The sequence below is a fragment of the Xiphophorus couchianus genome, chromosome 4 (genome assembly GCF_001444195.1).
Source record: "Xiphophorus couchianus chromosome 4, X_couchianus-1.0, whole genome shotgun sequence".
Lineage (NCBI taxonomy): Eukaryota > Metazoa > Chordata > Actinopteri > Cyprinodontiformes > Poeciliidae > Xiphophorus > Xiphophorus couchianus.
In genome coordinates this window covers 18,372,002-18,383,133 of record NC_040231.1, presented here as the reverse complement: position 1 = coordinate 18,383,133, position 11,132 = coordinate 18,372,002, and the positions used below count along the sequence as shown (strand labels likewise).

Sequence of the window (11,132 nt, the reverse complement as noted above, 5' to 3'; positions counted from 1 at the left end):
ATGATCGTGATCGGCGATTACTTAAACGTTTGGTCAAATCAAATCGAAGAAAAACAGCAGCAGAACTCAGGAGTATGTTTAATTGTGAACGCAAAAGTATTTCCACACACACAATGCGAAGGGAACTCAAGGGGTTGGGATTGAACAGCTGTGTAGCCGTAAGAAAACCTCTAATCAGTAAGGCTAACCAGAAAAAAAGGCTTCAGTTTGCTAGGGAGCATAAAGATTGGACTCTGGAGGAATGGAAGAGGGTCATGTGGTCTGATGAGTCCAGATTTACCCTGTTCCAGAGTGATGGGCGCATCAGGGTAATAAGAGAGGCAGGTGAAGTGATGTACCCATCATGCCTAGTGCCTACTGTACAAGCCTGTGGGGGCAGTGCTATGATCTGGGGTTGCTGCAGTTGGTCAGGTCTAGTTTCAGCAACATTGTGTGCCCAAAGAATGAGATCAGCTGACTACCTGAATATACTGAATGACCAGGTTATTCCATCAATGGATTTTGTCTTCCCAAATGGAACGGGCATATTCCAAGATGACAATGCCAGGATTCATCGGGCTCACATTGTGAAAGAGTGGTTCAGGGAGCATGAGACATCTTTTTCACACATGGATTGGCCACCACAGAGTCCAGACCTTAACCCCATTGAGAATCTTTGGGATGTGCTGGAGAAGGCTTTGCGCAGTGGTCAGACTCTCCCATCATCAATACAAGATCTTGGTGAAAGATTAATGCAACACTGGATGGAAATAAATCTTGTGACACTGCAGAAGCTTATTGAAACAATGCCACAGCGAATGCAGGCTGTAATCAAAGCTAAAGGCGGTCCAACAAAATATTAGAGAGTGTGACCATTTTTGGTGGCGACTTTTTTTTTGGCCAGGCAGTGTAATTCAACATGTATGGATATTTCACCACATATTAGCTGCAGCAGACAAAATTTTAATTAAATAAAAAACTGCATTTTAGCGGGTAATTTTGAAACATTTCATTTTTACTGTTAATTTTATTCAGTGTTTTGTACTTTAATTTTGTAAAAGAATAAAATTTTGATGTTGGTTTGTAATGGCATATTTGACAGGAAAACCAGAAAAGTTGAAGTTGTTTGAAAAATATTTTAATTGTGTTAAAATCTTACCTTCCTCTTATTTACACATGAAATGCATGCAAGCTAAAACTAGCTAAACTTAACTAGCACTTCACATAAATTCAAGGACTTTATGAGAAAATAAAAACCTCGTAATGTTGTGTGCCTTTACCTTTTTTCTTCAAACATTCCTTCAAGTGGCTTTTGTGGTTCAGGAGCCTAATTCAAAACATCAGATCGCTCCTTCCTGATAAAGGACACAGACAGAGGGGCAGTAACATGGCACCTGGCACCCACAGACAGCCTCTCAGTGAGGGGAACTAATAACAGCACGGCAGTGACAGCAGCCGGAGTGATGTGCAGAGACGTAATTAGGTTATCGGCTGCATGTGGTGGCTGGTGCTCGACTATGGCGCCTTTTGGGATCCTGCGAGCGCCTCCTAATGCAAACCTTTAAACAACGCTGTCATTGAGATGACCCTTATGTTATTATGAAAATTTGTGAGATAGACAAGCAAAGAAATGCTCAAGACACATTCATATATTTAAAGCACTTAGATGACTATATTTAATAACAGATGCACAAGACTGTTAAAATAATCTGTCTTCATTATCTTGATGCATGTACAGTTTTCGAATACACTCCTTAAACAGAGGACAAATAGTGATGCCAAAATAATGACGCGTTAGAACACATGAACTGTACATCTACATCCGTATCAAGTAACACACACTCACTCTGATAACGCTCCTCACATGCACACCCGGATCTCAGTGGTTACTCTACGACTCAGTCGCTGTGTACCGTCCTGCTATCGCTGTCTCATATAGGAACTATAAACATACACTGAAGAGTATCACAGCTTACAGTGAAATATTATGTACATATATTTACTTTTTTAATAATAAAAAAGAAAAGGCACAAAATGTCTGAGAATCATCTTGAAGCAGAGACTTGCAGGTCTTCAGTTCTTTTTGTGGAGAAACTTCATTTTATTTCCTGGGAGGAAAAAAAGGTAAAACTAATTAAAATGCATTTTGCTTAATCTCGCATATTCAAAACTAACATAGCTTTGGAGATCTAAATTAAAACTCTCCACTAATAATACAGATTTAGGAGGTTCTGAGTTGCAAAAAATGTAAGAAAAAAAAGTTACACGAAAGTTAATTTTTAACAAAGGAAATGGCTAAGCATGTAGAGCAGAAGCTAAGAAAAAATCAGATGTGTTCAAATGATAGCAGCATGATTAAAAAGTGAGTAAAGGTTTTTGGGGTTTTTTTTAAACAGGTTTAATTTCCCTACATGCAGATTAGTGGTGGAGCGTTACACACAATCACTCCACCACTCTGGGCAGGTTTTCAGTACGCTTATATTAAGATAAAAAAAATCTTCATTAAGTTCTCTTTTTCAATTTCTGAAATTATTTTAGATTTTATGTTCTATAGCTTTAAAAATTGGAAAGTATAGAATTGGATTAAGATTTAAATGAAGTATAGCATAACTCAGCAACAACACATAGATACTGCAGATTTTACAACAATACAACTATTTGAAAACATTCAGTGTTAAAGTTGAAACCTTTTATGAATGCAACTCTGTCCATATTTGAGAATAAAACACATTTAAATCACTTTGGAGTTGTTTTTCTAACTAATAGCAGAGCTTAGTGATCACTGGGAATCCTCTCTGCTTGGTGTCACTTCTTAAAGTTACCCAAACAAACATTGTTTTGTGCCCTTAGTTCCGCATATTGCTTGTTCTATTATGAAAAGACGATGTATTTATTAGGTACATGTGTGTACTGAACACAAGGGTTTAGTACACCCATGTACTCTAATAGATATTTTTGGTATTATTACATATTGCTACACCCCCAATGCAAGTGCATTGGGAACACCTAATATTATACTCCAAATCAAAAACATCACATTTGTTATTAATCAATAGGAAATGAGGGAAAAATATTATATTGCTCAAAGAAAAAAAACTATCTGAATATTTTTTTCCCCAAGTCCACATTTTTTAGTTTGTCTTCAGAACCCGTATGCTTGCTTAATGGTGTGTGTGGTCATTCTTGTTGAAACACCAATTTTAAGAGCATTTATTCATAAACACAAAAACATTTGACCTCATCAAATATTTTTATGAAATTAAACTGATGTATGATCACAGCTATGCATCATCTAGGCCTGATTCCATCGAATGAGAAACATTGACATATGATGGCTCATCCACCATGCTTTGCAGTGAACTGTGGGTTGAATTCAGCATTTGGGGATTGTTTGACAAACTGTCTATGGCCTCTTGACCGAAAGTGTGTTGTCCTTAAGACATTCCTATAAATAAGTAAGTTCATAAGGTTGAATAAATAATTCTAAAAGTATTTCATTGTAATTAAAATGATTGCAAGTTGTTTAGACAAACAATTTATGCTTTATATAAGTTTTTATAAAGAATGCTTTATCGGTAAATTCTACTTCCGGTTCCGGTTACCTACTTCCGGTTCCGGTTACGTACTTCCGGTATTCCGTTTTTGCTAAAAACAAAGGTTCACATGCAAGAGGCAGCATGGAAATGTTATCCGATGCCATCCACTCTGAATTATCATGCAGGAACGCCGTAAGTTACATCATATGGCAGTTTATACTGTTTAGTTGGATGTTATTGTTGATTTTCCTGTAATGTTATTTTAGCGAACTTGAACCACTTAATTTGGGCATATATCTCTCTACATGTTGAGATAGAGTATATTTTCTGTCATTTCAGTTTTCACCACATGTTCATGAAGACAATTAAACAAGCTGCAACTGAACTCCAGGGTCTTCATTTGTGGTTTAACTCGGTGTCACCAACAGCTACGTTGAAAACACTACAGAAAGAGAACCATCTTGCTTTCATTAGTCCATAAATTCTTGTGCTATTTTCCTTTAGGTAAGTCAATGTGTTAGCTGGTGAATTTTAACATCTTTTTCTCCAATAGGTTGCTTCTTTCAGGCTCCTGAAATCTGAGACTTGTCTTGTCCAGAACGTCTGAAGCAAAACTCACCAAGGCCTTTGAGGAACTTGTTGACGCCGCTCTGCTCTGTGTCTGGTAACTCTTCCAGATACTGATCCACTCGCTGCTCAAACAGCCCTGGCATTTTAACAACAGAAATCCAAACAAAAAAAGGTTACGGCTCATCAACACGTTCCAGGAACCTACAACCTCTTTGTTTGCCAGGAAGAATTCAGTGAAGTGAGAGACGGGTAGGTAAAAACATTCCTCCACAAGAGGGCAGTATCAGTACAATGCTTACTGCAGTCCAGGGACTGCTAGAAGTTCAAGAGAGGAAATCAGAAAAAAAAGTGCTCAGCTCCACTAACTTGACAGTAACCCACCTTTAGCCCGTGTCTTCCTCAGCTCCCGGTCCTGAATGAACCCAGCAAACATCTGAGACTCCATGAAGACTCCCAGGAAGCGACGGATGCTCTTGGACGCCACAGACTTGCGAAAAGCCTCTCTTTGGAAAACACGCTCGCCACGTTCGTTCTGAGTGATAAACAGGGAGTAATGTCCCATCGTCTCCAGGAAGAAGCGGATGAAGGCCTCTGACACCAGGCTGTTCAATGAGTTATATTCTACATATATGAGGAAAGCACAAAGAAACATGGTAAATATTCTGCTTGAATCCAGGAGATGAGTGAAAAGAGAAGATCTAAAGCAGCTGAAATGTCTGAGACTCTGAAAGAGCTTGAGCTTAATTTTAAAAAATCTGTTTCTTAGAGCTAAAGACCCAAGTCCCTAGCCACCTCTTAATAGTTACTTGACCAATGAAACTTTGTTGTCTGCCGCAAAGGGATATAAGTTATATAAGCAAGCGTCTTTGAACTGCAGAGAAAAGTCAACTGACTGTGACTGACATGCAGCAGACATTACGTAACCTTGCAGAAAGGAATCCCGAAGCTTGTAAAGTTGCGAAACAGTTATAATACCTTCACTGCGACAGGTCTTGACTTTTTTGTAGGACATTTAAACACCAACCTAGCGGTCGACAAGGTGATGTTCTGACAAAGCAGATTTATCAGTTTTACTTTCCCCATTTGCTTTAGCATCATTTACTAATTGAGACAGAGTGTACTTCAAGTGTTGATTTAATTTGACACAGGTTATAGAAATTGTAATAGTAGTTGGACTAAATACTCTGTTAAAGGTTTCTCTTTAAGAATTGTGCTTTTAAAAAATTGCTTGTAGATGTGAAAAGGAAATTTAGGTTGACATCACATGAATAAAAACAAATCTGGTTGAGGGAAACTTGGAGATTTCAAGAGAAATGATTACTTTAAAATATTCAGCAGCAGCTGTGTACCTGCAATCAACCTAGACAGTTGGATTATTGAGAAATTGTCAGAGTAATTTCCAACAATTGTTTAACCAAACTTGTAATAAATCTAGAATTGGTTACTAAGAATTACTATATACCTGTAGAGTAAAACATAAACCAGGAGATTTCTGGTTTTAACAATTTATAAAGGAAGAAATATATGTAGCTTGGGACTTTGTCAAGAATAGAGAACTCAATACGAGTTTCATAATCAATGTGTGACATAATCCTAACGTGGCAGCTCATCCAGCACACTTCGCCTCCACTACCTTCAAAATCTCATCTCTATGTCAAGCCTCTATGACAAACCGCATGAGATGTCTGAAGAAAAGATGTCATCTCTCAGAGAGTTTCCCAGACAGTCAAACTGAGTACAGCACAGCCTGTTGCTCCGATTAACCAGGAGAACATCTGCCTGTTAGATGATGATCTGTCACTTACTCACCTTCATCTGACTCACTGTCAGAGTCCTGGTTGATGATGTCATTCCTTTGCTCAAGCGCTTGCTCCAGAGCTGCTTGAAGTTTTCGTGGCAACAGCGAGGCCTCGTCATCCATCTGTAAACAGTTGAAGTCAGCAGAGATAAACAGAAACGATTGGAAAAGACATTTAAAAGGTCTGCTCCAACTGCGAACCGCATGTTTAAAAAAGGCAAAATAAATAACACAATCTTCAGCTCTAGAGTTATTGTTTCTGTGCTACTTTTGTTCAATACAAGCTGCAAGCTATGGCTGATAATTGTCTAGTCTCAGATGGATAATTTTGTTTAACAAACACTACTGATGTAGTGATAAAAGCTAAAAACTAACAAAGTTATTTCAAGTTTTACAGGAATTGAAAGAGGAAAATCTGAGTGTGATTTAACTGTACAGTTATCCTCAGGCGTAGCTCCTTCAATGAGTGTCCATCACAATTTAACTTTGTCACATTTTGTCTTGTTACATATACAAACTGTTTGTATTGTTTTTTTTATTTTTTGCTCAATTTTAATATAGACCAACACAAAATAGTTACTAAAAAGAAAAAATTCATACATGGCTTCCAATACCTATACTGCTAAAAAATCTGGAAGTTTTTTATCTTTGAGTTTATGGAGCCTCCAGTTGACACACTGTGCAATTGTGTCAACATATTGTTAACTTAAGATACTTTGCTTCCAAAGACATGAGAGCATTTTTCAATTCCCAAGCAATGCCAACGGGATTTAGGTCTGGACTTTGACTGGACCATTCTAACAGATGAATATGCTTTCATCTAAACCATTCTAGTTTTGCACTGACTGTGCATAGGGCAATAGTCATGGAATAATGTGAATCTCCACTCGTCTCCAGTCTTTTGCAGCCTCTAAAGTTATGTTTTTTCCATCTGTTTGGTTTCATCCATGTTCTCATAAACACTAAACAGCTGAAAAACAGAATACCCACAACTGAATGCTGCCACCACCCATCCTGGGGATGGTGTATTTTAAGGTGATGTCCAAGTGTTTCCACAAAACATTCAGCATATGTGATAAAAAGTTGATCTCAAGCATCTTCTTTCGCATGTTTGCTGTGTCTTCTACATGGTTTATGGCAAGCATTGAATGGAACTTCGTATTCTTTTCTTTAAATTTCTTCCTGCATCTCTGCCATGGAAGTAAAATTTGTGACAATCATGACCCAAAAGTTATCATTTCAACAGATTAATTATCCCACCTGAATAGAAAATGTCTGAATCTCCCCCAAAGTTATTATGAGTGAAATTTTTTTTTTTTGAGTCCATTTTTGGAAAATGAAGTGCCATGTGGTTTGCTCAAAGCCTGGAAAATTTCAGAATCAAACCCTGCTTTAAACTTCCCCACAACTTTACTGCTGACCTGTCAGCTCTGTTCCTTGGTTTTCATGAGGCTGTTTATTCACTAACGTTTTCCATCAAAGCTTGGAGACCTTCACAGAACAACAATGTCTAGTCTGTTGCACAAAGGTTTTCTCATTTTTACCAATGAAACTGATTTAATTTAGGGGTAGTGGAGTAAAGGGGCCTGAGTACACACATATGAAGGAATTGTCCAAGATTTATGTTTTATTTGTAAAACATGTTGAAAACCCCTTTAACTTTTTGATTTCTCTTTCTCTTTATGGTTATGCACTACTTTAGGTTGTTTTATCCAATAAAAAAGCAAAGTCTGAAGTTATAAAGTACTAAAATGTAAATTAATTTCTTGGGATTTACTGCTTTTGCAAGGGACTACACATTGTTTTACATTATGCTGGTTTAAATTCAAATGTATGTGTACAAACCTGTCGGATAAAGCGATCAGTTCCCAAATCAACCATTAAAGCCTGAGTGAAGGAAAGAAGATTAAATTAGTACAATTTCCATAAAAGGAGCCATCAGATAAGGCATGGTACATGCCCAATATATATTTTCAGTCAACAGTAGGAACTGAGAATAAGTTTTCTTTTTAGAAAAAAAATACAGATGAGAACTACTGTACATGCTTGTCTCAAACTGGGCTTCTGCTTTTCTTCAAAATATTTATTGGCGCTGAAACCAGAAACTGAAGGAGGGATCCCATTCTAGACACCAGCACTTTACTGGCTCCAGTTCCCAACACCACTTAGCATCTCCTACTGCATATCTGTGGTTGTGCATGCTAGTTTTGTACCAAATATGAACTTCTGGGTTAGTAATTTTAAGGTTCAGAGGAGAGGCGGGTGTCTGCAAGAGGAATGTCCTCACATACTTTAAGCTGCTGTTACCCTTCATGCACCATTTAGTCTGCCATTTTCTTGATTAGTGGGTTCATCATTTTGGTTTTTGAGATGTCATCAAATCATTAAAACATTTTCTTCACATTTTGCCAATGACATGAAGACAATTTAAAAGCTGAACACTTTATTGTTCAAGTCTTTAAAGAAAATCTGAAACTGCATCAAAATGTTTCTGTCTCAAAAGACATTAGTGTCTGAACAATGTATTTCTTTGTCTAGACGTAAATAGTAATGAAAGTGAATAAAATAAAAAGATTTCTGAGACAGACTTCAGTCAGAGGGATCAAAAACCCCAGACCAGAACAATAAAAAAAACACGTAGATTAAGGATGTTGCACTCTCAGTCTAAAATTTACCTTTTATATTAATACAACAAGATGAATAGTCAAGACTTCTTCTACTCACTTCTTCTACAGGTAACTCTTTAAGTTTTGGCAATGAGCTGGACAGGAGTCCTACTAGGAAAGGGGTTGGACAGCACACGATGTCCAACATGGACGCTGGCAGCACTGGGATGAAGGTGTGTTGCCAGGAGAAGGGGTAGAGCAGCGCCACCACTGCATGCATGCAGCTGGACAACGTACTAATGATGGGAGAAAATTAAAAAATGACAAAATGTTACAACTTTCACAGTCAGCAGAGTTGCGGGTCCAATTAGGTTAATTGGTCTTAAACAGCTTTATTTTACACAGACATCAGAGCATTTCTTTACTACACAGTTCAATATATTAACATTGGGCATTTTTTATTATTATTGTAAGTTACTGCTTTATTTAAAATAAACAGTTTCCATTATTTAAAAACAAGATAATCTTATTTAAGAATGGCACACTGACTTCATTATGGTGTTTTTCTAAATCAAATCAAATTTTATTTGTATAGCACCTTTTAACAACAAAGCATTTGAAAGTGCTTTAAAAACGCAAAAATACAAAATCATAATTAGATTTTCTAAATGTTGGGACCTACAGTAATTGCTAACTTTAGTCTAAACATTGTTGTTCTTGTACTATGTTTAAATGACTACTTCATCATTGTGTCCTTCACAACTGTAATGTAATATTAGGCTTTTAGCTCAGTTAGATACTTAAATGCTTTTTTCTCTTCCTACAACTCATCTCTGATACAACAGAGTTAAAAAAAAAAAACAGAGGGCATTTTTACAAGTTGCAGCAGCTTCCAAAAAATAAGTCCTTGTGTTCTCCTACTAGTAGTTTAGTTTACACTTCAAACCACAATGACAAAAGCCGGCTCCATTACAATGCATCTTTGAGATCTTCCTGAGCTCCATTTACAGGGGTGGCATGACCGTGGCATGTTGCTATAGTTAAGCCAAAGGCCCGTTGACGCAATAAGTAAAAGCAGGAGTTTGGTTTTGACGTCGACAGCTGCGGTACAACACGAAAATCCCAAATAGCGGCCCAGCGGATCTTTCTCACGATCCGTCGCTTGTTGACAGTGGCTGACCCCTCCTCCTCTCTGTCTTCCACACAGTGTTCAGTTCATGTGTACAAAAAACAGTGAAAATAAACTGTGGGTCTAATCGTGCATACACACACACAAGCATTAAATCAGTATGGATCAAGAACAAGACCAAGGATCAAACATGGTATGTGATTGGCCCTATTTAAGGGAATAATTGTGAGAAATATTTTCCACAGTTACTGTCCTCATAGCAGCACACTCCGGTTCACAGCGGTTACTGCTTTTTATTTAAACTCATTAGATTTAATTCAAGGGAAACTTAGCTGTCCTTAGAGAACATGCAGAAAGCAAGGAGCAGAAGCGTGATTCCCGAGCTGAGAAAAATAACTCCCTTAGCCTTTCGCACGGTGTTTACTCAGGCTACACGTTTGCCATGGTGGCTTTTCATCTCCTCTTCCCATGAGTCAAATTGCCAAGATTACAACATGTTTTCTTGACAGGCTAAAACAGAATTACTAAGCGAAATCCAAAGTCTACAATAACCGCAGCGATCGGGGACTTTTTCTGGCCTCCTTCAGTTCACTCCGCTAACGGAACATTTACAGCTTCGCTTTGGCCAGGCTGATTTCCATTTGCCCGGGGAGGGCTTGATAATTTCAAACAGATCCTGTCTCCGGGGTTTGACAAGTTCCAACAGGGAGCGATGGGGCACAGATCTGAGAATAACCTTCGCCACAGGCTACACATGGCCCGGTGCTCCACCAATACCAAAAGGATCCGTTACACTCATCCGCCGACCACAAACTCCTGGGAGAAAATGAACTTACAATGAAAACACTCTGCTCCACCAGAGGTTGCCACTCAACTTTGGAAAGAAAGAGGCAAAAGCACAATGAGAAAAGTTATAAAAAAGAATTAAGTGAGCTCCATGCTTCAGACCAGGTACAGTAACAACCAAGTAAATAACCAGAAACATCCTGAGATGCAGCTTTCTTTCAGCAGGGCCAGGAGAAGCAGATCTTCTTCCGTTGTAGGTGGTTATTAGTTTTCAACTTGTTCCGAATTGAAAACATACTCTAAAACATCCTAAGAAGTTGTAATTCTGCCTTGGTAAGTCAGTAATCCCCATGCTGTACAAACATTAATAACCAACATGGCTGCCTCAAATATAACACATAGTTGAAACTTCCAGGTTATGCAACAATATTCTGCAGGAATTAGCAACTCACTCCCACACAGCTTGTGTTGAACCTAACCCTGTTGCTCTTTGGGACAGGCATTGGGTCCATGTGGAAGGATCTTTGGGATATTTTTTTGGCCTGAGCCTCAGTAACCACCAAAAGCAAAGGCAAAATTACCAACAAATCTCACCCAGCCTGAATCTAGGAGGGTTCGCCAGTCCTCCTATTTATTGGAAGATTCATCGAGATGACTGAACAGCTTTCAGTTCGACTTCTCCTAAAGTGCGTTTGATTTTGTTCTGGATATATGCAAGCCTCAAATTC

The 11,132-nt window shown here is 38.2% G+C and overlaps 1 protein-coding gene across 2 annotated transcripts in view; it reads right to left on the bottom strand.

Annotated features, from left to right (window-relative positions):
- Nucleotides 1–1,627: 1,627 nt before the first annotated feature.
- The window catches only part of dennd2b (DENN domain containing 2B), a 61,062-nt gene continuing 51,557 nt past the window's right edge, over nucleotides 1,628–11,132 (bottom strand). For both annotated transcript variants that reach the window (XM_028014766.1, XM_028014765.1), the window contains exons 15-20: nucleotides 8,608–8,785; nucleotides 7,729–7,770; nucleotides 5,895–6,006; nucleotides 4,467–4,706; nucleotides 4,135–4,221; nucleotides 1,628–2,087 (exon numbers count right to left, since the gene is read on the bottom strand). In XM_028014766.1, coding sequence (XP_027870567.1) covers nucleotides 2,053–2,087; nucleotides 4,135–4,221; nucleotides 4,467–4,706; nucleotides 5,895–6,006; nucleotides 7,729–7,770; nucleotides 8,608–8,785 — 694 coding nt within the window. In that variant the 3' untranslated portion in view covers nucleotides 1,628–2,052. The remainder of the gene's footprint in view (nucleotides 2,088–4,134; nucleotides 4,222–4,466; nucleotides 4,707–5,894; nucleotides 6,007–7,728; nucleotides 7,771–8,607; nucleotides 8,786–11,132) is intronic.